This window comes from Ursus arctos, unplaced genomic scaffold (assembly GCF_023065955.2).
Source record: "Ursus arctos isolate Adak ecotype North America unplaced genomic scaffold, UrsArc2.0 scaffold_7, whole genome shotgun sequence".
NCBI classification, from domain to species: Eukaryota; Metazoa; Chordata; class Mammalia; order Carnivora; family Ursidae; genus Ursus; species Ursus arctos.
In genome coordinates this window covers 123411-148757 of record NW_026623089.1, presented here as the reverse complement: position 1 = coordinate 148757, position 25347 = coordinate 123411, and the positions used below count along the sequence as shown (strand labels likewise).

General features: G+C 54.9%; 1 protein-coding gene across 1 annotated transcript; it reads right to left on the bottom strand.

The window, feature by feature from the left end:
- Positions 1–7968: 7968 nt before the first annotated feature.
- LOC113251687 (homeobox protein MSX-3-like) lies at positions 7969–10118 on the bottom strand. Its single transcript, XM_026493677.1, has 3 exons — positions 10111–10118; positions 9021–9256; positions 7969–8381 (listed from the first exon to the last, which is right to left on the bottom strand). The coding sequence occupies exons 2-3, from the start codon at positions 9232–9234 to the stop codon at positions 7969–7971; spliced, it is 627 nt and encodes a 208-aa protein (XP_026349462.1). The 5' UTR covers positions 9235–9256; positions 10111–10118.
- Between the last annotated feature and the right edge of the window lie 15229 nt (positions 10119–25347).

Sequence of the window (25347 nt, the reverse complement as noted above, 5' to 3'; positions counted from 1 at the left end):
GACTCAACGAATTCCAAGTAGGATAAATGCAGAGAGAGTCTGGACACCTCATAATAAAAATGCCGGAAGTCAACAAGGAAAAGTCTTGAAAGCAACAAGACCAGAGCACCCGGGTGGCTCAGTTGGTTAAGTGTCCGACTCTTGATCTCAGCTCAGGTCTTGATCTCAGGGTGGTGAGTTCAAGCTCCACATTGGGCTCCACCCTAGGTGTGGAGCCTACTTTAAAAATAAAAACACAACAAGACCAAATGACTTGTTACTTGCAAGGGAACCTCTATAAAATGAAGGGGGTCCCATCAGCAGTAATGGAGGCCAGCAAGTAGGAGGGTAACATATTCCAAGTGCTTCAAGAAAAAGCTGTCAAGAATCCTACATCCAGCAATCAGAATGAAAATGGGGACATTATTACATACCTAATAGAGATAGAAAAGGCTAGAAAGTAACGGTACGAACAGTTCTATGCCAACAAATTCAGATAACTCAGACAAAATGGGTACGTTCCTAGAGAGACACAGAGGCTAAAACTGACTCAAGAAGAAATAGGCAGTTTGAATAGTCCTATAACAGGTAAAAATGATTAAATAGTAAACGACAATCTACCCATTAAGAAAAGTTGAAAAGTTCAGGACCAGATAGTTTCACCAGTTCTGCCAATTATTTAAAGAAGAATTAACACCAATTTCTAAAAAACTCTTCCAAAACATAGCATTGGAAGGAACACTTCCCAACTCCCTTTTGTGAGTCTAGTATTGCTTTGTCCTCAGAACCAGACAAGGACACAAAAAAGAAAAGAAAAGCATAGTCTAATACCTCTTGTGATCATGGATGCAAAAATCCTCAACAAACATTAACAAACCAAATCAACAACATATAAAAAGAATTGTCCACCACGGTCACATGGGATCTATCCCAGGAACGGTACGTTGCTTTAACATCAGAAAATCAATTAGTGTAATACCTCATAGTGTAATATCAATACAATAAAAAAACGAAAAGCACATGATCATCTCAACTGATGCAGGAAAATCATTTGACAAAATCCAACACTCTTTCAAGAGAATAAGACTTTAAAAAACTAAGGATAGAGGGTAACTTCCTTGATCTGATAATGGGCATCTGTGAAAAGCCCACAGGTCCCATCATACTTAATGTGAAAGACTGGATGCTTTCAGGAACAAGACAAGGACACTTCTATCCAACATTGTGCCGGAGGTTCGAGGCAGGGCAGCCAGGCAAGAAAAACAAAACACATCCAGATTTGAAAGGAAGAAGTATTTCTATTCACAGATGACACGATCTTTTATATAGAAGATCCTAAGAAACCCACTGAAAAATGACTAAAAGCAATTAGTGAGCTCAGCAAGGTTTGAGGATAAAGGGTCAATATACAAAATCAATTCTATTTCTGTACATGTGCAATGAACAATCCCAAAGTAGAAATAAACAATTTCATCTGCGATAGCATCAACAGAGATAACATACTTAGGGATGAGTTTCCCCCCAAAAGTATAAAACTTATACTCTGGAAGCTGTACAACATCGTTCAAAGAGATTAAAGATTTAAATAATTGGAAAAAATCTCATGCTCATGACTGGAAGATGTAATATTGTTAAAACGGCAATATTCCCTAATCTACAGATTCAGCGCAATCTCTGTCAGAATCCCAGGGGCCTTCTTTGTAGAAATTAACAAGCTTGATTCTAAAATTCGTGTGGAGTTGCAAGGGACCCAGAATAGCCAAAACAATCTTGAAAAAGAAGAACAAAATAGTCCTGGTTTCAAAACTTACTACAAAGCAACAGTAAGGAAGACACTGTGGTACCAGCAGAAAGACACATAGATTAACGGGATAGAATTGAGAGTCCAGAAATAAACGCACACTTTGGTCCACTGATGGGGAAAGAGGAGTCTTTTTTTTTTTTTTTTAAAGATTTTATTTATTTATGTGACAGAGAGACAGCCAGCGAGAGCGGGAACACAGCAGGGGAGTGAGAGAGGAAGAAGCAGGCTCCCAGCGGAGGAGCCCGATGTGGGACTCGATCCCGGAACGCCGGGATCACGCCCTGAGCCAAAGGCAGACGCCTTAACGACTGCGCTACCCAGGCGCCCCGAAAGAGGAGTCTTTTGAACGAATGGTACTGGGATAACTGGACATCCACATGCAAAAGAAAGTGGTGCACACCTTAGAAATGAGCACACACGTCCACACACATCCACACAGGACTCGTACAGCAGTATTCATAGTAGCCAAAAGGTGGGGACAACCCAAATATCCCTCAACTGACCAATGGATAAACAATGTGGTATATTCACATGATGAAATATTATTCAGCCGTAAAAAAGAATGAAGCTATTACCTGCTACGACACAAATGGGCCTTGAAAACAAAATACTGAGTGGACAAAACCAGACACACACACACACACACTCGAGGCCCATAGGCTAGGATGCCATTTCTAGAAATGTCTGGTATGTGAACACGCACACAGAGAGGAAGGTCTGTGGTTCTTAGGGCTGGGGGGTTACGGGGAAATGGAACCAAAGCCAAAAAGTACAGGGTTTCTTTCTGAGATGATGGAAATGTTCTAAAGTCGACTGGAGGTGGCTGCACACGTCTGAAAACCATCGAGTCGTGCACTTTCAACAGACGAACTGTATGGTGAGTGACTGATCTCTCCATAAAGCTGTTTCAAAGAACAAACAGGGGTGCCTGGGTGGCTCAGTCGGTGAAGCGTCTGCCTTCAGCTCAGTTCATGATCCCGGGGTCCTGGGACCCAGTCCCACGTTCTCCCTCTGCCTGCCGCTCCCTCTGCTTGTGCTCTCTCTCTCTCTGTCAAATAAATAAATAAAATATTTTTAAAAAATAAAATAAAATAGGGGCGCCTGGGTGGCACAGCGGTTAAGCGTCTGCCTTCGGCTCGGGGCGTGATCCCGGCATTATGGGATCGAGCCCCACATCAGGCTCCTCCGCTGGGAGCCTGCTTCTTCCTCTCCCACTCCCCCTGCTTGTGTTCCCTCTCTCGCTGGCTGTCTCTCTCTCTGTCAAATAAATAAATAAAATCTTTAAAAAATAAAATAAAATAAAATAAAATAAAATAAAATAAAATAAAAAACAAAGAGATCGCAAGATCATCTGGGACACCTGGCTGCTGCTGGACACTAGAAAAGCATTCTTGCTGCCCCGTGACAATCATACTGAGGCTGTTTTCCTAAATCACTTTTATAGAGTATGTCCTGAAATATTTGTGAAGGAGAAAACATGACATCTGGGATTTGCTTCAGTGTAATCCAGGAGAGACAACTGTTTGAGGCTGAGACGGAACCAGGTTGACCCTGAGTTCATGGCGGCTGCTGGAACCGGGAGCCAGCGGGATGCAGGCCCTAACTGTGCCCACGTGCTTGCCATTTTCTACCACAAACGTAAAAAGGACAAGAAAGCGCAGGCAGGTGTCGGGGGGAGGCCTGGCCTCGGAGACCAGAGCTCTGGGGTAAGTCATCATGTCACTAGGGCAGCCCCTCCAGTTAGTGATGGAAGAGCTCGGCCCTGGGCGACCTTCCAAGAGCACACCCAACCCAAAATTGTCCCCGCTGCACGGAAGGAGCAGAAGGCAAACAGCTTTCTTTCTGGGCATCTGGTGTCCCAAAGACAAAACCGAGGTCAGGCCCTTGGGTTGGGTGGTGAGTGCTTCCAGGGGAAGGAGCAGCAGGAACCCGGAGCGAGGGGGCAACCTCTCTGTGAAGCGGTCCAGTCAGACCACGGCAGGCGGGCGAGCGGGCCACGCTCTCCATGCGCATGGCACCCTGCCCTCTGTCCCCGGGCAGACCAGGTGATGCGCTTCTCCTGATGTGCTGTGGACTTGGTGTTATTTTGTTATTTCGTTGAACCTGAGTTTTTAACAGTTACTCGTCAATCCATCATTTGTTATCTTTATTTTTTATTTATTTATCTTTTTTGCTGTAGTCACCTGGAAAAGGTATTTCAAAAAACCCACCACACGCATATCATGCTTATGGCGAAGGGTTAAAAATATTTCCTGGAAAAGTCAAGAATGAGACAAAGATGCCCCTTCTGGCAACTTCTGTGCACCCTGATGCCGGAGGCTCTAGCCTGCCCAGTAACAGGGAGAGGAGCTGAGGGTGCGTGCTGCTGTGTTCAGTTTCAGCTCCGTCTGGTGGAAAACCCAACAATTGCTTCAACAGAGTAAGAACGCCGTTCTCTCTTGCCCGTGGCCTCCCCGCCACCCCTGCCTCTGGGCCTTGGGGTGCAGCACTCACCATCCCAGGGGTAAAAACGGGCCCCATGAGGGCAGGGGTGAGTGCATCGTCCCATGTTCTAACATTTTCAAAGTACAGCCTGGAAAACAAGAGCATCCCTTGAACGTTTAAAGGGATAATGTCGCTGTCGGGTGTGGTTTTCAGACACATGCCCCATACACACCGAGACGCTTCTCCCTACCTTGTGCCGCCTTTGAAACTTAGCGCCCTGCATCCCTAGTCACATCAGGTTAATTGCTACATAGTAATTCTTCTTAATGGCCTAATAGATGGAATACAGCGTATAATACAGAGTAACAGGAATAGCAAAAACTGTATTTAAGTGAAGGAGACAACACTTGTAAAAGTCAAAATGAGAGTAGCAGAGCTTGAGGCCATCTGAACAGCGTGATGTGTTATCACGCCCAGAAAACAGTGCAGCCCATCTACTCAGAAGTACTGCCGGGAGCAGCACAGACAGGAGCCTGGGGGAGGTCCTGGGGCCACAAGGAAGCCCTGGGGGGAGCCCGCCCGGCGCCTGGACGGGCCAGCTGGGGCATGCTGCCTGCATTCCAGGGGGCACAGAGAGGTGGCGTTCTTTACCAATCACCGTACCCGACACAGAGCAGTGTTCTCTTGTCATGAACACCTCACAGGTACAAAAGCACATGTGAAGTTGCACGTCCTGGCGGGAACGGTAGACACCACCCCACTGCCCAGCTTAAGAAGGACCCCGGGGTCATGTTTTCAGAAGTCCCACGAGGAGCCTCTGCCCTGTAGGCAACTGCTTCTTTACGATCACGGGGGTCTATGGTCAGACTGGGGGAGTCCCCCCCCCCCCGAGAAATACTGAAACACAACTGACCTGGTCCACACTCTGAGGGCCCACAGACACAGGACCTGTGGCCGGGGGTCCACGCCAGGGGTGGGCTGAGAGCAGCAACCCTCAGACACAGGGCAGGCAAGGCTGTGGCAGGGACTCTGTGGGCCGACTGTGCTGGGAAGGTGCCCAGGAACCGAGTGCATGAGCCTGACTGGCCTGAACCCTGTCACTGGGCCAGCAGGACACTGACTGATGAGCCTCAAGGCCACTCCCAGGATTCGGTGGGCTTCTGGTCACCCAGATCAGCCAGGCCTATTGTCATGCCACTCGTTTAATGAGATTGATGAGACACCCAGACTTGGTAGATGGCTCACCATCTGGGGTCTCCAAAGTCCCACCCCTACTTTCACCCCTACCAGAGTCACCCACAACCCACGCCATTGCACAGCTCAAACCACTCTTGGTCCCCTGGCCCTCCAAAGAGGCATGATCTGTCCTGAACTGCACTCCTGTCCCCCTTGTCTGGTTGGTCTCCCAAGGGCAGGGCTGGTATCTCCCAGTCCACCAGCAGCAGCTGGGCACGAAGCACATGAGAGGGCGCAGACTTCGGAGTTCAGGGTGTCTGTCCTAAGACCAGGGTGGCAGAGGCCCCAGGCCTCCATGCAAGTTCCTGATGGGTGAACCCTTCCATGTTGGCTCTGGCCAGCTCGGGACAGCCTCTGGGCCTCTGAGAGGCCCACATGGCTTGGGGATCTGGCCCAGGACATGCAGGAACCCGAGTCCTCAGAGAGAAGATGAACAGGCAGCAGAAGTCTCAAGAGGAGGGACAGCCCCCTGCCCAAGGAAGTAGCCCTCTCCAGAACAGCAGAAAGGCTTGGTCTTGACGAGTAACAAGGGCACCGGGCTGGTGGGCCTTCACCTGGCCTGGGCCCCCACAGAGTTTCCCTCACTTTGAGTGATATGGGCACCACACGGGTCCGATGAAAGGGCCGTTGACCAGCTCAGTGGGGGTAGCTGGGCAGGGAGCCTCCCCAGGCATGTGTCTTGGGCTGGAAATGGTTTCGGAGAAACATTAACAAATTGATTCAGCACCTTACTCTGCCAGCTGCGGGCTGCCCAGGACGGTAGGGATCATGTGTGGAGCCGTATGTGTAGACCCCTGCTCCAGTGGTGACAGCACCAGGGGACACAAGGGGAAAAGCTGGGCTGTGGGCACTGGACGGCGGTTTTCCTCCTGCGTTGGTTTCACTGTCACCTTTGCCCTGGATTATCCCAAATGACCACAGTGATCCTCAAACTATTTGCAAAGTGAGCCTTGTTGTCTGCCCATAAGATTTGGTCCTGACTTTCAGGGACCTCAAACTTGGGAAGATCAGTGCTGGCTGCCGGGAGTGTCCAGACCGGAGGGCGTGGCCCCTGCACAGGGGCCTCCAACCACCTTTTCCGCATACTTACAGACCTGTGCCCTTGAAGATCGCTCCGGGAGTGGGGTTCAGAGTCAGCACAGCGGGAGGAGCCCCTGTCCGTCGGCAGCAGGAAAAAGGGGAAGGGGCTTCCCTGCCCTCCATGGTCACGGCACTGTCACTCTCAGTGGCTCGCACTTCAAGAACTGGGGTGGGCTTTCTTTAAAATCCATGATGAACTCTCATTTTTCCAGAAACATAGGGAGAATGATGGCTACTAATAGGCAAATTCATGCAATATTAGGACTTTTGGGAGCCTCTGGCTGAGCCTCCTCGGGTGGGCAGGACCCCAGTCCGGCGTCACCGCCCTGCGGTCCTGTCTGGAGGGAAGGGCTTGGAGTCCCCCCCACCCTGTGGTCCGCGCCGGCCGTCCGCAGGGCCGGCGGGTGGGCGGAGGCGGAGGCGGGGGGGGGGCGGGCTGCCCGAGCGCCCCAGGCTGCCGCGAGCGCGGGAAGCGGGCCCTGTGGGTTTTCGTGCCACCGCCAGGCGCCTTCAGCAGCCCCCGCTTAAAGGACACCGTCCGCCTCCTTACTCGGTGCCGGATTCCCGGTTAACTCGGCGTGTGGCAAAGCAGTAGCCGCAGAATGAGCCTCCGGCCCCTGGCCATCCCCGCCCAGCGGGGCAGGCGGTGCGACCCCCAGGACCCAGCCCCTGCGGGTCCTGCGGCGGCGGCGGCGGGAGGCGGGGGCACGTCGCTGTCCCGCCCATCCCCGCGTCCCCGGGCGCGCGCCCCTCAGGGCCACACCCGCCACACGCACTCACCCCCACACATTCACACACACACACACACACACACACACACACACACACCATTTTACCGAAGGCTGCCCAGCCTTCTCCACTAAAACAATAATATGCAGGGAACATCCCTAAAATAAGCGTGAACGTTTCCATTTGGTCCGGACCGTAACAAACCCAGTCAGTGATAGTAACTAGTAAGTTCATTTAACAGTCCCGGCACCAAATTATTTTCACCTGCTTGTTCCGGCCTCAGTTTCTCGCCAAAACCCCAAACCTTGTAGCCAGTTCTGAGCGTCCTGCTTATGGGAGGAAGGGGCGCGGGGACGCGCCACAGAGGAAACCTCAGAACACCCTCCTGGCTGCTTTACACAACATGGGAAGCTCTGTATATATCAACTGCTCACTGTTCACTGCAGAGAAGTTTGGTAGGAACGTGATTTTAAAAACTCGTTTTACAATATCTGTAAGATACCCACAAGTAAGTTTGAGGCATCAATCATAGCCTGTATTAACAACAGCAGAAACATAAAAACTGAAACAACAAAAAAGAACAGGGAGCGCCGGGAGGCAGTTCAGCGCGAGGACACTACGCTGCCTGCCGGGCGCCCCTGGCGCGGGGACCCACCTCGTATGCCCCGCTGGGGAAGCCAGCAGCTCCCCGCCCGCGCCCTCCCTCCCCGGTTGCCCTAGGACAGGTAATACATGCGGTAGGCAGCGACGGGCGCGGCTAGGAGTCCTGGCACCTGAGGCAGGGTGCCCGCTGCGCCGGTGTACCCGGCCGGGGAGCCGGGCAGGGGCGCGCCCAGGGCGAAGGGCAAGGCAAACGAAGGCAGCAGCGGCTTGGCCGGCAGCTTGAGCTTCTCCAGCTCAGACTCCTGTAGCCTCTTGGCCTTGGCGCGGCGGTTCTGAAACCAGATCTTGACCTGCGTCTCCGTGAGGCTCAGGCTGCTAGAGAACTCGGCGCGCTCTGCGATGGACAGGTACTGCTTCTGGCGAAACTTGCGCTCCAGCGCCAGCAGCTGCGCTGTGGTGAAGGGAGTCCGCGGCTTGCGGTTGGTCTTGTGTTTTCGGAGGGTGCAGGGTGGAGGGCTGGGGGCGCCTGGGAGGAGAGAAAAGCACAAAGCGGGCGCTCAGACGCCAGCAGTGCGCACCCCTTTCCGACACTTTGAAACCCACAGAGGCCGGTTACCGATGCAAGTCTCGGCCCCGAGAAAAGACGAGACTCCAAAAGCCACTGGGGTAAGAGAGCAAGGCATCAAGGAGACGGTGCGTGCATGGGGAGGTGGGGGCACTGGACTCGGGTTCTTCTCCTCAAATAGGCCGCCCCGCACTCCAGGGAGGAGGGGAACTCTGACCACTTGGAGAAGCGAGAAGCTTGGGCAGGAGGCGGCCGCAAGAACCGAGCGGTGAGCACTGGGGCGAGGATCCGGCGAAGCAGAAGTTAAGCATCGTGGGGACGGACCGGGTGGGGGTTGTTTGGGCCGGAGGAGCTCTGAACCAAAAAGCCGCGGGTTCACGGGTTTCGGACTCTGCGTCGGGGTTGGCGTGGGACGCAGGAGCTACTGAGGGCTGGCGCGCACGCGAGGGCTCGGGTGGGGTCGTTTCTTTGCACTCAGGCCAGGCGCGTTGGTGGCTACTTTGCGAAGTTAGCGACAGCGCCCTTCCCGCCCTGGTCCTCCGAGCCTGGGCCTGGTAGGGGCTTCTCTCGCTGCCCGGGACCGTGCGACAGGGCACTTACGTGGGGAGGACGAGCGGGCAGCTGGCGGGAACCAGGCCCAGGACTCCGCGGTGCCCCGTGGCCTCTCCTCCCGGAGTTCCGCGGGCTCCGAGTCCAGCCCGCGATCCGCCTCCAGCAGCGACTCCACGCTGAAGGGCAGCGGGCCGGTCCCCGCGCGCCCCCCGCCGCACGTCCTGAGCCCAGCGGCGTTCATGCCGAGCGACGCTGGGGCCATGCGCAGGCCGGCGGGCGCAGGGCTGGCGGGGCCCGGCAAGCGCGACGAGAAGGTAGCGCGCGGCAGGATTGCCGCGGGCTTGGCGGCGCCCCCACCCTCAGAACCCTATAAAGAGCCGGTGCCCCTTTCATGAACCGCCATCCAATCGCCGCGGTCGCTGCCCCGTGAGCCTGGGTGTTCATTGGCTTCCCTGACCTGGGGAGGCGGGATGGACAGGGAGGGGTGAGTCCGCCGCCTAGAACCCTGCGCCCGGGTCCCTGCCGGTTTGGCGCGCCCCTGGCCGGTTCCCAGCGCCCGCCGGCCTCTCCCGGAGCTTTGCCGGCCGGGCCCGCGCTCCTCCTGCCCAGGAGGTGGCTGGGGCATCCGGGGAGCACGCGGAGCTGGCCCCAGCTTCCCCAAACGGAGGAATCGACGGCGGGCGCCATCTGGCAGAGCCGCGGGGGGAACACTGGGCCTAGACGGCGCGAATCCTGCGACGCGGAGAGCGCCGCACCATCAGAAGTGGCTCGCCCGCTGCTCTTCTGCTGTGCCCCAGCCGGGACCCGAAACCCTCGGCACCTCCTGCTTTGGCCCAGGCGCTCTCTTCCAACCCTGGGAGCCGCTTATGATGGACCCGGCGCCTGGACTGGCGACTCCGCTTCCGTCCCCTTGAAGTCGCCTTGGCCCTGAGTGGCTTTTTAGGCACCTGTAGCTGCCCGGAGCCCTCCCGGGCAGGGGCCGCCCATCGCGCGGCCCGAGTGTCCCAGGGCCGAGCCCTGGGAGCAGCCAGCGGGGTGCGTCGAAGGACCTTGGGCAGGGCCTGCAGCCGCAGGGAAGATGTCGGGGTCCGCCCTGTTACCCGCCTCCGTCGCCGGGCTTGGGACACAGGCAGGCCACTTAGCCGCTCTCGTCGCTGGTGTCAGCCTCTCCCGTTCCGCCCTTGCTCGCGCGAATCGTCCCAGGACACGCGACCGGGGACCTGGGACCAGGAAAAGGTCCAGCGCAGAGGGACCTCGTCCGCGCCGGCTTCCGACCCACCCCGGGCAGGCCGGGGGGGCTGCTTCTGGGAGGCGGCCGCCAACGTGGTCGAAGGCTGGAGAGGAGACCTGCCTTCCTTATTCAGATTATTTTTCCAAAACTGGACCAGTCTTTGGTTTAAGAACCTTCTTGGGTGCTGTAGGGTCCCCTCTGCAGTCGCTCCCTGAAGTTACAGAACAAATCATGAAATTGGCTTGCAGGTGTCTTTATGTCTGATTAATATCCCAGAACACAGGAACAGCAACCTGGGTGGGTATATATTTATTTTTGAAAAACCAAAGTTGTTTTAATGAACTCCAGCTTTGGGGGACAGTTAGCTGTCTGGCTCAGCCAGAGAAATTCAGTTAGAAAGTGTTTTCTCAATGTAAATTTAAAAGTGTGGCTGAAGGGGCCTCTGCGGGGCTCCAAGCCCAGCCTGATGTCTGCGGCTAGGGCAGCTGTTTCTGAACCCAAGACAGACTGCCCCTTTCTAATGTAGTAAAGATGTTCTGAGTCCAATGAAGATAATTGCATCGTTAAAGGACTTTCTTTGCAGGACTTTCTCCTGGTAGTTTATCTCCAGCAGGCCACTCACAGAAGCGTTTGAAGAAGAATATTATTTTTTTAAAGATTTTATTTATTTATGTGACAGAGAGACAGCCAGCGAGAGAGGGAACACAGCAGGGGAGTGGGAGAGGAAGAAGCAGGCTCCCAGCAGAGGAGCCCGATGTGGGACTCGATCCTGGAACGCCAGGATCACGCCATGAGCCGAAGGCAGACGCTTAACAACTGAGCTACCCAGGCGCCCCTGAAGAAGAATTTTAACAAGGGTGACAGCCAGCAGCCCCAGCTTGCCCTAGGTCTGCTCAGGACACTGGGAAGATGGCGTCTCAGTGGGTGAAGTGGGAGTCTGTGCTGTGGTTTGGCTGGCCCTGGGGGAAGGAGGGGATCTCGGGGCCAGATGCAGCACCAGCCTTCAGGAAAGTCTTGTCCTTCCCTGTGGGTGTCCAAACAGTGTTCGTCCCTCCTGGCAGGGCAAGGCTGGGCCAGTGCTGACCAGGCCCCTGCCTGGCATTGGTTCCAGCGAAGTGGTAAAGAAGGGAGGGAAGATTTGGGGGTTGGGGAGAGCCTCCAGGGCTGGACATGAGAATCCAGGCCCCAACGGTCAGCACAAACAGGTTTCTAGCAGAGCAGTACCCTCAGAGCCCCAGGGCCTGGCCAGCAGAGGGGCAAGGCTTGGAGGGCTGAGAAGGAACCCCATTTCTGTCAATGTAGTGGCTTTGGACATAGAAACCCGTGTCTCGTGTCAGAAGAAAGCCTAGACACTGTCTCTGCCCACCAGGAGAGACAGACGACTGTGGTCACTTGGCTTCCCAGCAGCCCAGAAGCAGGCCAGCCAGGAGACCCAAGACAGCCTGTGGCAGAGGCTATTGCCCACCCCCATCCTGGGTGTGCCCCTGAAAAGAATGCCCCCTCACCCGACATTTGACGGACATTTCCCCCATTTGAGTGGCATTGTTTCCCACTACTTGCTCAGAGCTGTGAGGGGACAGAAGGTCACACAAAGGCCTTCCTTTTCTTGGGCCTTCCTTTGGTGCTGACTTTGTAGGGAATGAACACATCCTTTGCTTTCAGAAATGAGTGGAGGGTTTTGGAAGCCCTGCTGGGGGCTTCCTTGGAATCAATGTGATGAGATGATTTTTGTGAAGGGATTGGTAGGGTTCAAATGGCCAAGTCAGGAACTGGACAGGAGGAAAGTAGAAATGCTGTCTCTGCTCACAAATCTTGGGGGGGGGGGTAGTGTTTGGTGCTGCAGACGTAAGGTCATGTAAAGCCCACACTAGCTGGTACCATGGGGTCAAAGTTGACCTCACTGTCCTGAAGAAAGTGATTGTCCCCTCCTAGATATTGGTGACGTATGTCCAGTCCTTGATGGACAAAACTGGCCAGACTTTCCCTTGTATCTAGCAGCCAGTGGTAATCAGCAGTTTGCACACAATGGGACCACTGCTGGTAGTGGGTCTCACTACAGGACAGGGCCACCGGCCCCAGGCCTCTTCCAAAGGCTACGCTTCCCAGGCGTAATCTCCCAGGAAAGCCCTGTAGGAAACTACCAACCTCAGACAGCCTCCCATTCATCCCGAAAGGCCGGCCACTCCCCTCCCCTCCCCAAAGGCCTAAGTGTTGGAGCAGGTGACTTTTTCCTTCTCAACTTGTTGGAAATTGCTTCAAATACAAGCGGCACTTTACCCACAACTCTGGCCAGAGGGGACCCAACTGGCGTGAGCTCCAGCAGCTAGCAGGCAAGGGGGCAGCTGGGACGTGACGTCCACCTGGAGATGCTCTGGCGTCACTCAGGAGAGAAGCTGCTTCAGGCCACACGAGGCCTGTTCATCTCTCCTGTTTGCCTTCTCACTTTCACACTCACTGGCCAAACCCCTGAAGTGGGAAGATCAGAGAAGTCCCTCTGAGCTGAGCAAGTCCTTGTCCAAGGCCACAGGAGCATATCATTTTGTCCAGGCCCGTACAGAATGCCCCAGCGCGAGCGGTCACAGCCTGATCTCTGGGACCTGGGAACACAGCAGGGTACTTGCAAAGGTGGGATTGGGATTGTTAATCACCTGACTTTGAGATGGGGAGACCATCCTCCCTCAGGCAGGCAGACCCAGTCTAATCTTGAGTGTCCTTGGAGAGGAAAGGGAGAGCCAGCGAGAAGGATGTAGCCAGCTGCCGTGGGCCTTGTGGGCAGCTTCTAGAAGCAAGAGGCCCCGGGCTCGACTAGCCTGCTGTCACCTTGACTGTGGCCCACGGGAACCACGTGCATGTCTTAACCTCCAGAACCACACAACAATAAACGTGTGCTGTTTTAGTAACTTGTTAGCCAGCCCAACCCTCTGAGGTACTAGCATCACCCCGTCTTCTGTGGGAGAGGAAACCAGACACAGAGACTTGGGTGACTTGGTGGGGGTCAAGCAGAATGGAACCAGCCCGCACGGCTCTAAAGTCTATGCTCTTTCGACTGTATGCTCCCTGAGCAAGGGAGCCCTGCCCTGCTCGCAGCTTCTCCATGGCCTAGCCATGGGTCAGAGGCAGCCAAGAGCCAGAGCGCCATGGCAGGCTGGGGCCCTTGCTCTGGTAACATCTCCCCCAGGCCTCCCTGGTGCATCCTGGAGCCTTCTCCCAAACTCCTTTGCTCTGTGCACTCAGTCCCGTCTCCACAGCCCCCTAAGGGGGCATGTTCTCAGCTGCCTCCACCCTGACAAACTGACCACACTGAGGGGACAGAGGGCAGGTGGTCCTGTGCCTTCGTGAGGACCTGGTGCACCAGCTACCGTCCACTCCAAGACTGGCTGTCTGCCCCCTGCCAGCCCTTCGAGACCTAGCTGCCCCGGCCTGAGACTCTGGGTGCCAGGGCTGGGTGGGGCGGGGCTCCTGAGGACGGATGAGGCTTCCTTCCAGGGCCAGGAAAGCAGGCTTCTCAGAGTGGAGTGGGGCTCCGTCTCAGTTCCGCCAGGCCCCAGGTGCTGCCTCTGCGCACCTTCTGTCTGTCTGATGTCTCCCTCTCTCTGTCTCTTCCTGTCTTTCTGTCTCTGTCACTCTGTCTCTCTGTCTCTGACTCTGGCTCTCTCATCACCCTGGCACTGGCCTAGCAGATGAACAGGTGTGACCCCTTCACACGTGGGGCCTTGGCACAAAGGTAGGGCCTCAGAGCATACCAAGAGCACAAGCAGGGGGAGCGGCAGAGGGAGAGGGAGAAGCAGACTCCTCGTTGAGCAGGGAGCTGGACGCAGGGCTCAATCCCCGGGCCTCGGGGTCACGACCTTAGCCAAAAGCAGATGCTCAACTGACTGAGCCACCCAGATGCCCCAATATTTGTTTTATTTTGAGGATTAACAACGTTTCTTTGGAGATCCTTGAAAAAAAAGAGTCAATGGAGAGGGGGGACAAGATCATTCAATTAAAAACAAGGATGAGCGCGGGACGGTTTTGGAAACAGGGCAGCCAGGCTGCCACTCCAAGCTTGGCGCTACTCAGCTCCGATGCCGCAGAGGGGACAGTAGTCAGACCCAGGGCTTGGGCACCTGCTCTAGGCCAGGCTGGACAGGGCAGGACTGTGGCAGGAAAGGGAACGAACCCTGAAGGAGCGTGTGGGCCCCGGCTCTGTGGGCAGCCTGGGGTCAGCAGTAAGATTGATCTCAAGCCACCTGCTCCCAGATTCATCAACTTTACGGTTTCCCGCCTCCTGTTCACTGAGGTCCACTGTAGTCTTTATTGTTTCCTTTCTTCTACTTGGTTTGAGTTCTGTTTGCTCTTTTTTGGGTTTCTTCAGGTGGATACTGAGTCACTGACCTTCATACCTTTCTTCCCTTCTCAGAGTGCACCCCGGGCTCCAAATTTTCCTCTGAGTACTGACGTCCCGCAGCCGTGATGTTTTCATCTTCACTGGGTTCGAAACACTAATTTTGCTTTTGATTACTTCTTTGACCCAGGGTCACTTAGAAGTGTGCTACTCAGCTTCTAAGTATTTGGGTGATTTCCCAGGGATGTTTCTATATTGATTTTCAGTTTACTTCCCTCGTGGTCAGAGGACACACTTGGACATGAGTCCTTTTACATTTATGGAGACTTGTATAAGGTATGGCCCCAAATGTGGTCTATCTTGGTCAATGTTCTGTTGCCTTGAAAAGAATGTGGATTCTTCTGTTGCTGAGTGCGGTGGCCAATAAATGTCAATTGGGTCAAGTTGGATGAAACACACCTATTGACTGTGCCCATGCTGATTTTCTGCCTACTTGTTTGATCAATTATTGAGAGAGGGGTATTGAAATCCTCAACAGTAATTGTGGGTTTGATTTCTCTTTGTGTTCTACCAATTTTTAGTTAATGTATTTTGAAGCTGTCTTGCTAGTTTCATAAACGTTTAAGATTGTAGGATAGACACTCAAGCTTTCTTTTGACCAGTGTTAGCATGGTATATCTATTCTATGTTTTTACTTTTAATATAGTTGTGTCCTTAAAAGTGCTTTGTGGGGGCACCTGGGTGGTTCAGTAGGTTGAATGACTGCCTTCAGCTCAGGTCTTGATCCCGGAGTCCCAGAATGGAGCCTCATGTCAGGATCCCTGCGTAGCGAGGAGTCTGCTTCTGCTTCTCCCCTGTTCCTTCTCTCTCTCAAAGAAATAAGTAAAAAAAAAAATCTTTAAAAATAACTAAATGGGGGCGCCTTGGTGGCTCAGTCGTTGAGCGTTTGCCTTTGGCTCAGGGCATGATCCCAGCGTTCTGGGATCGAGCCCCACGTCGGGCTCCTCCGCTGGGAGCCTGCTTCTTCCTCTCCCACTCTCTCTGCTTGTGCTCCCTCTCTCGCTGGCTATCTCTCTCTCTCTGTCAAATGAATACATAAAATCTTTAAAAAAATAACTAAATAAATAAAAATAAAAAGTGCTTTGTGTAGGCTGTGTGCCGTTGGGTCTGGCTCCTCTACTCACTTTGCTAGTCTTTGCCTCTTAACTGGGTATTTAGACCGTTTACATTTAGTGTACTTATTGATATGCTTAGGTTTAAACTGTCATCTTACTAATTATTTTATAAATCCCCATCTGTTCTTTGTTCCATTTTTTCTTTCTTTTGGATCATTTGAATTTTTTTTTATTATTCCAGCATATTTCCTTTGTTGACTTATTGGCTATAAGTCTTTTGTTCCTGTTATTTTAGTGGCTTCTTTAAAGGCAACAGTAACACATTCAATTTACCACAACGTACCTGCTAGTGGTGTCATCCCTTTGTGTCAGGTATTAGAACTTTTTGGTAGTGTCTGGTGTCTTCATTTCTCCTTCCAGGCCTTGGTGCTGCTGTTGTCACACCTTATACTTCTATGTCTTATAGGCCCCACACTACGTTGATATCATTTCTGTTTAAATAGTCAGTTATCGGGGCGCCTGGGTAGTGTAGTTGTTAAGCGTCTGCCTTCGGCTCAGGGCGTGATGCGTGATCCTGGCGTTCTGGGATCGAGTCCTGCGTCAGGCTCCTCCACTGGGAGCCTGCTTCTTCCTCTCCCACTCCCCCTGCCTGTGTTCCCTCTCTCGCTGGCTGTCTCTCTGTCAAATAAATAAATAAAATCTTTAAAAAATAGTCAGTTATCTTTCAAAGAGATTTAAATAATAAGAAAAACATATTTTCTCTTCCTTTGCATAGTTACAAATTTTGGTGTTCTTCACTTTTTTTTTTTTTTGGTACATTTATATTTACATCTGCCACCACTTTCCCTCTGTGTAAGGACCTTCTTTATTATTTCTTATAGTGCAGGTCTGCTGATAAACTCTTTCAGGTTTTGCATGACTGAAAATGTGTTTATTTCCCCTTCAATTTTGAAAGCTATTTTCCTGGATGCAGAATTGTGACTTGACAGGTTTTGATATTGTGAAGACAAGTTCTACTTATTGTGGGTGTTATCCCCAATGAGAACTCCATCATTGTCCTTTGCTATCTTTGCTACTGCATACGTAAGCTACTTTGCTCTCTGGCTACTTTTAAGATTTTATCTTTATCATTAGTTTTGAGCAATTTGGTTAGGATGGGCTTTGGGGTAATTTTATTCATGTTTCTTCTGCTTGGTTTTTGTTGAACATCTTGGATCTGCAGGTTTATAGTTTTCATTCAATTTGGAAAATTATCAGCCATTATTCAATTATTTTTCCTGACTTCCTCCCTCCTCATTTGGGTACTCCAATCACGTGTATCTTAAACCTCTTGAAGTTGTACTATGCCTCCATTTTTTAAAAAGTTATCTTTTTCCGGGGCACCTGGGTGGCTCAGTTGGTTGGGCACCTGCCTTCAGCTTGGGTCATGATCTCGGGGTCCTGGGATCAAGTCCTGTGTTGGGCTCCCTGCTCAGTGGGAAGCCTGCTTCTTCCTCTCATACTCCCCCTCCTTGGGTTCCCTCTCTCACTGTCTCTCTCTCTGTCAAAAAAAAAAAAAAGTTATCTTTTTCCTCTGTTTTTTGGGGGGTGAGGGAGATAGTTCCTACTACTGTCTTCAAGTTCACTAATCCTTTTCTTTTGTTATGTCTATTCTGCCATTAATATTAGTGTTGTGGGTTTTTTTAAAAGATTTTATTTATTTATTTGACAGAGAGACAGCCAGCGAGAGAGGGAACACATTAGCAGGGGGAGTGGAAGAGGAAGAAGCAGGCTCATAGCAGAGGATCACAGAACGCTGGGATCACACCCTGAGCCAAGGCAGATGCTTAATGACTGCGCCACCCAGGAACCCCAATATTAGAGTTTTGTTATTCGTTTTGTTTTATTTTTGTCTTTGTTTTTGTTTTATCCCAGACATTGCAGTTTTCATCTCTATTTGGGCCTTCCTTTTTATGTTTCATGTCTCCACCTAACTTTTTTTTTTTTTTTTAAAGATTTTGTTTATTTATTCGACAAAGACAGAGACAGCCAGCGAGAGAGGGAACACAAGCAGGGGGAGTGGGAGAGGAAGAAGCAGGCTCCCAGCAGAGGAGCCTGACGTGGGGCTCGATCCCATAACGCCGGGATCATGCCCTGAGCCAAAGGCAGAGGCCTAACCGCTGTGCCACCCAGGCGCCCCGCCACCTAACTTTTTGAGCAATGGGATATTGTTATAATAACTGTTATGCAAAGTCCCTCATCCATTTCAGTTCTTGGTCAACTCTGATGGATATTTCTTTTCATTAAGGGTCATATTTTCCTGCTTTTTGCTTCTTGGTAATATTTTATTAGATGTTACACTTTATGAATTTATCTTGTTGGGTGCTGGACAGTTTCACATTCCTATAAATGCCCTTAAGTTTTGCTCTAGGATATGGGTTAGTTATTTGGAAATGGTTGGTTCTTTCAAGTCCTTTTAGATTTCTCAGGCAGGTCTGGAGCAGTGCTCATCCAGGACTATTCCCCCAACTGAGGCAGGCCCTGTGTCCTCCTCCCCAAACCCCATGGATCATGGGCTTTCCATCTGACTGGTGGGAACAGGTGCTCTTCCCGGACCTGAGTGGGTGTCAGGCATGACTCCAACACTTTGGAATGTTTTTATCTACAACCTTACATGCATGCGCTGATCAACTCTCAGCTGCATCTCAGAGGGGGGCGCTCTGAAGAACTCTGGAGTTCTGACTCTGTGCAGCTCTGCCTTCTCTGGTCTTCTGTTCTGTGAACCCCAGTCTTCTTTGTCTCCCTCATCACAGGCTACCCAGGGGTCTCCAGGTTATGTCACTTGTGCTGACCATCACCTGCCACAACACTGGTCTCAGAAAACTCTCAGCACCATTCCAGAGTCTGTGTAGTTTAAGCTAACATCGAAGCCATTTTTTGACGTGTTGCCAAAGAAAACCATGATGGGTTTGAAATGTGGAAGCAAGAAGTGAAGTCAGGGTTGGAACCAGTCAGGGTGGATGCTTCCACCAGCGAGGAGACGGGGTAGAAGTCCTGGGGGCTGGGCCCCTGAAGAGTAGCCCAGGAGGACTCCCCACATGGGAGAGGGCAGTGGCACACCTTCTGAGTGCTGGGGTGCAGCGGACAGCAGGCAGCACAGCCCTCCTACCATGGGACCTCCAGCTTCAGGCAGGAAGCAGTCCGGGTGGGGCCCTGAAGCACCAGCTGCTCTCAGCCTCCCTCCCTGTGCCCTCCTGTTTCTCCTGTCTTAGCAGAGAGCTGGCCTGAGAACCCCGCTCTGCCTCCCATTTCGATAGGTCCCACAAGAGCAAGAAAGACCTCACGAAGGGCAGGAATGCTGCACCAGTGTCAAGGTTTTGGCACCCAGATTTATTACAAAATGTCTGTCCTGCGGTCATCGGAGGTTACGGGGAACTCCTCCCTGGGGTACGTGCGTTGAGCTCCTTGGAAGTGACGTCATCCTGCCTGCTCAGAGCAGAAATGTCAGGAAGCAGGGTCGGTGCTCACGCCTGTCCGGGACAGGCTGAGGGTCAGCGTGCAGGGCAGCCTTTGCACAGGCCTTGGCTTGGGAAGCGGAAAGGGGAATCTGGAATGGAGAGAGATGTTGAGGGCAGAGGCCAGGGCCGAGTGCTCAAGGGGCCCCAGGACCCGCAGGGGAGGGGTTGGAATGTGCATGCACGGGGAGGGGCCACGGGATGTACAGGAAGGGTCAGGGTCGCTGTGCTCACGGGGGAGGCGCCACGGGACCCGCGGGGTGGGGGGGACACGCTCCGGGAGAAGGGTCACGGAGCTCTGAGAGGAAGGGCCCCAGGACCCACGGGGCGGGGGGGGGGCGGCCACGGTGCTCGCGCCAGCTAGCCGGGCAGAACCCTCAGAAGCCCGCAGCGGCTTTCTCGGTCTGGTCAGCGTTCCCCTGGGACTTACAAAGGCCCACCAGAGCCCAGGGGACAGAAGACCACGTGCTGTTGTGGCCACTTCTGAAAAACGCAAACCACCCCAAGCTTTCTCTGGGGAAGAGCCCTATGTCAGGACCCTCTGGCTGAGAAGGGGCTGGTGGGGGGCAGCCTGGAAAGATGGCAGGAGGCCTCTGTGGGCGGGCTGTGGGGAGTGATGGGAAAGTGGGGCGCCCGTGGGGACAGCGGGTCGTGGGGCTGTGGGCCGCGGCCAGGGTCAGGGTGGGGCGCCCTGGGCCTCCTCTGGCCCCCGTGTGGTCTGCGAGTGTACTATGAGGACTCCGGACCGCAGGGGAAGGGACAGCCCGGAGCTTGGGGTCCTGGCCAGGACTCCTGAGGTGCACCCCTCCCGACGGAAGACCAGGGAAGCAGAAGGCAAACGCGCCAGGGTCAAGCCTCCCTGCTTTCTCGGTGCTTCCAGGGGTCTGTACCACCTCTCACCCACAGGGGTGGGGGCGCCTCTCCGGAGAGAGGAAGGGGAGTGACGTGCAGGGTGCGGCCGCCCTGGGCTCACTGTTGAAGGGACCTGTCCTGTCCCACAAGGGTGACATCCCAGACCCCACCCGAGCGAGAGACAGAGGGGTCCCCCTCGGCCCGGCCCCCACCCCTGGGAAGTTAGAGGGTGGTGTTCGGCCGGGGCCGCGTGCGCCGCTGCCCAGAGGCCTTCGCCCCCTGCCCCCAGCACCGCGGCGGGGCCTGCAGGCAGCCGAGCACCTTGACCGGGGAAGGCTGCGTCCAAGTTTCTGCCTGTGGCGCCGGCCCTTTCAGCGCGGCCGGGCCTCGTCCTGGCTGCGCAGGATTCTCCCAGGCGTGGCGCACAAAGCGGGAGGAGGGTTCAAAGGGCCCGAATAAACAGGCGGTACATTTCGGGGACAATGGGCAGCCGCGTCTCCAGGCGGGGAAGGACCTGTGGAATCCGCGGCCCGGCCGCCCCGGAGCGGAGGCGCCCGTGCTCGGGCCTGGGGGCTGCGGCGCTTTGTGCGCACGGCTAATGAGCTGGAAAATACAATTGCGTTTCCCCGGCTGTGAAAAATCTGTGAAAATCGCCTCAGGGGCAGCAGAGTCACTTAGTAGCCGGGAGAACCCGGAATTGATTTCCTTTGTCCCGAGGGCCCAGCACATCCTTGCGGAGGCCTGGACGGGGGCTGGGCCTCCTCCCAGGAACACCCCAAGCCCAACGGCCTTCGGAGAGACCCTGAACTGGGCCAGGGCCCGGGGAATGATGAGGCTTTATTTTTATTTATTCATTATTTTCTGATGAGGCTTTAAAAAAACCAAGTCTGTTGTTGCCACTTTGCAGAGCCCCACCCCCTCTTTCGGACCAGAGTAACATACCCGTTCCCTTGTTGGGTAGAGCCCAGCCACGGTCACTGTCCCGGGGTGGATGGCACTGCCCTGCTCTGGCCCCTGCGTCTGGACACTGGGAAGTTCTGCTAGGCCAGCCCTACCCGAGAGGCCCCAGGAGAGTGATGGTCACTCGAGACCTTGCCCTTGCTTGGCCAAACACCATATTCACTGCGTAAGAAATGTCCCAGGCCCGCAGGCCATATTGTTTTGGGCAGATTGTGGAAAGTTTCTTAATCATTTCCCAGATACAGGGTCATGAACATTTAATAGATTTCTGAGCTGGTGTCTCGGCTGACACTTCTGTAATAATTTCCTCATCTTTCAGGCTCACCCAGCATTTGGAGTTAGATACTTATGAAGCTTTTGAGGGCTGGGTGATCAAGGTCTTGCTGGCGGTCTGCCGAGACACTGCTGGCCAGGTTGAGCCTTGAAGTGGAGGGCTATGCTCACGGGCCATCCCCAGGGCTTTCCCATTCTCTGCTGCACAGAAGTCTGACGCCAGGAGCCCTCCACGGAGGGGCCACCAAGCAGAAAAGTCCAGGAAACCTGGGAGCCGTTTTCTCCTTGGACCTGGAATTTGGAGCTGAAACCCTGATTTCCAGACCTCATTCCTGTGGTTGCCAGAAGCCTCGAGAAGCCACAAGTGGTTTGAGGAAGGCTTGTAAATCCCAGGGGTGGGGTCTCAGGACAGCGAGGGGTGTTGAGTGGCACTGGCCTCACTGGACAGCCCCTGGAGGAAGACACACAACCAGAGCGCAACCCCCTCAAAACTCCTGGGCTGTGTGGAGAGAGGAAGAATCCCCACAGCCTCTAGGACCAACATTTTCCTTCACTGGATTCTCATTGACATACATTCATTCTCAAAACAAATGCAGCCTCGCTGTTGGTGATTTTCCAGCCGACCTGTCTCTGCTCCGAACACTGAGAAGTGGGAGTTCTCCCTGCTGCAGGGACGCTCCCAGCCAGGACTGAGCGCGCCGAGGGGAAGCTTCTGGGGTTTGTAATCCGGCCTAATCCTGTTGGACCTCAGATCCCTGCAGGCTTGGAGGAAGGCCACACACAGTAGTCCCAGCCCAGACTGGCCATGGCCACAGGCCAGGAGAGTGGCCCCCTCCCAGCCCTGAGCCCCTCAGGGCTCTGGGCTTCTGGGTCCAGGACACGCTGACAGGCAGATGGGCCAGCCCTGACTGCCTCTCTGTGGCCTACCCTCGGCCCAGCCGAGATCCAGGGCCGAAAGAAACCAGAGCTGGGGCCTCCGCAGCCACTTTGGCTGGGTGGGTCAGAACCAGATGGGAGACACTGGGGTTCTGAGGGGTGTTGTGGAGTTCTAGTTCACACCAAGCACTGATCCTGCCTCAGGAAGTATGTGAAAAGGAGTGGTGCCTCCAAGCTGACCACCTCTGCTCCTGAAAATGGCAAGCGGGAGGCAGTACCCTGGGATGAGGTTCAGACAGGCCAGCCCCAGAAAGGGGCGGTCTCCCCACCCTCGGCGCCCCAGCCCATGCTGGTTGAGGGGAAGGAGGGCCCTGGGCCACTTGGGCCCAATCTACCCTCCATAGTGGCCTCTGGGCAAGCCTTGACCTCTCCAGGGACACAGAGAGAACACATCCCTCAACAGCCCTCAAGCCACTCGGGCAAACAGAAGGACATTGGGTGTGCGGTTAGGGAAACCCAAAGCATGAAATCTGAGCAGAGAATCTAATGCCAGGAGTGTTTTGGGGACAGAGGCAAGGCCAACGAGGCTGGCACTATGGGAAGCCAGAAAGGGAAACGGGATCGTGGGGTCATGCAAAGTAACCTTGGGACCATGAGTTCTGTTCTAAGTGAGGGGGTGGAGTGTGCAGGGCCAGGCATGAAGCTTCAGATGGCCACTCCAGCGTAGTAGCTGTCCATTCCTGCCTCAGATTATGCCAGTGTGGGTGACGTGGCCTTGGGGACTGCTGAGACCTTACCAGGAGCCCCCACTCCCCACCTCCGGTGGGGGGGACGGGGGAGTGGGGCTGCACTTAGGACCTCTGCTAAGAGGTGTAGGGGCCTGCAGAATTCCTCTTCTTGATGGAAGGCAACAGGCAATGAGTTGTGCACATCTGGACGAATCATGGCCCAAGAACTGTTACGTTTGAAAGCATCTAAACTAGAAAGGGATCTGGGCGCCTGGTGGCTCCGTTGGGGAAGCATCGGCCTTGGGCTCAGGTTGTGATCCTGGAGTCCTGGGCACCCTGGAATCAAGTGCCGTGACCTCCCACAGTTGGTCTCCCTCTGCTCAGCGGGGAGCTTGCTTTTCCCTCTCCCTCTGCCCCTCCCCCAGTTGTGTGCCCTCTCTCTCTCTCTCTCAAATAAAGAATCTTAAAATAAAAGAAAATAGAAAGTAATTAACAATCTAGTAACTAATTTAATCCTGGTCTAAAAGACCATTTAAGGCTGGGCAGCTGGGCTACCATTTTTGGCAGTGAATCTGACCGTCCACGCTTCATGCTCAGTCCTGGGGAAAGGAGGCTGCTGGGCAAGTCTGGACCCTGGGCTTTGGTCAGGAGGGCCTGCAGGCTGCTGCGTGTCCCCTGCTGCCATGGGCAGGCTCAGGGGCGGTGAAGGACAGTCAGGCTCTCTGCTTCAGGGATGTCATGGGGTTCCCCTGCCTCAAGTTCTCCTTCACGGTTCCGGAACAGGCCATCCTGGTGGGACTGGAGCCTCTCTCCACCTCCCAGCACTGGCCCAGGGCAGGCACTGGGCAAGGGGGCTGCGCTGGCTGCGGTGCTGGGCCCTTTTCACGGTTTCCCAAGGGAGGACGGCTCCCCGTGGGAGCATCCTGCGGTGTGGACGGGAGAAGCGCCCAGAGGGGGCTGTGGCTGGGCACCGGGGCCAGGCTCAGGCTGGATGGATGGACTGGCCACACTCGAGTGCTTCGGCCGCCCTGCTGGGACTGTTGGCCTCGAGGCCCGCGCCCGAGGCCCCTTTGTCATGCACATGAGGGCGCTGAGGCTGAGAAAGGGTCTCCTTCAAACACCGAGTCACCGATGAAGAGCACTTTTCTTTCCAAGTCTGCGGGCTTGGCACAGGCCTGCTGTTTCCGAGTGGCCTCTCATTGAAGGGGCCAGCTCCCCCATTCTTCGTCCCTCTAGGTGCCCGGCTGACAGCCCCGGCAGCTGCTGCTCTTTCAAAGGCTCTATAGAGAGTCTCTGCAGGTGAGCCCTCCTGCCAGGGCGCTCCCCGTCAAAGGCTCTTTGAGACGTCACCAGGGAGCGGGCTCTGAGCGGGGAGCTGCTCACAGCGCCGCACAATGGGCGCGCCACTCAACGGGCGACCCCGCCGCCGCCCCGCCCGCGCGCGCTTCCGTGGGGGGGCCGGCCGTCGGGGCGGAGGACGCGGGGCTCGCCGTCCCGCCGCAGGCCTCCCCCTCCCCGCCTCCCCGGCCTCCCGCCGGCCGCGGGGAGTCGCTCCTTTGCAGCCCCGGCCGTGGCGCCCTGAGCGCTCCCACCCAGCGCACGGGGCTGCCGTCGGCCCGCGGCGCTTCGGCCCCTTTCCAACGAGATTAAAACCACCCCGCGCTGGGGAGCGGCTCCGCCCCGCGAGGCTGCCGGCCGGGGGGGGGGGGGGGCAGCCCGGCCTCCGCGAGGCCAAGCGTGGCCAGCCGCCCCAGGGCCCCAGGCGACCAGGTGACAGTCCTCGGACTCGCGGTCCACAAGCAGCGTGAGGCCCCACCGCTCTGGTCCTCCTCGTCGTGTTCCGTTTTGTTTTCAGTGCTTGTTGAAAGAATGGGAAGGGAGGGAGAAGGAAAATTCTGAGAGCTTTAGGGGTTAGTGCCGCGGAGACCCCTCACCTCAGCCGCCCTAAATGGGACCTCAGGCCTCAGAAGCTGTGCTGGGCCCACCTGGACGGGTGGGTGTGAAGAACCCCATGGCCCTGCCCCTGGGAGCTCCAGCGGGTGGGTGGCTCAGGGACAGGAGTGTCCTTGGGGTCCAGCTCCTAACCCCGCAGCCCCCCAGCTCTGCCCTCTGGGGTGAGGGCCAGCAGACATGAAGCTGGGGGGAGGTTGGAGGGGCAGGACCTGCTGTTTGCACACATGTCCCTGGGAAGTCTGTTCTCCACCTGGGACAGATCAGTTCTTCTTGCAAGTGAACAGTGTGCGATATGAAAACACGTCATTCACTCACCATTCATATTGAACAAACACCTGTGGGGCTTCTGCCAGGTATGGCCAGGCCCTGGAATGCAGCCCTGGGAGGGACAGACTTGACCCTGGACCTTGAGGAGCCAGGAAATGGCTCTGGAGAAGAACAACCCTTTGGAGCTTTTGCCCCAGTCCTTGCCCCATCCACCACCCTCCCCGCCCTGGGCTGCACCTCCAGCTCTAGGCTGCACCCCCAGCCCCAGGCTGCACCCCCAGCTCTAGGCTGCACCCCCA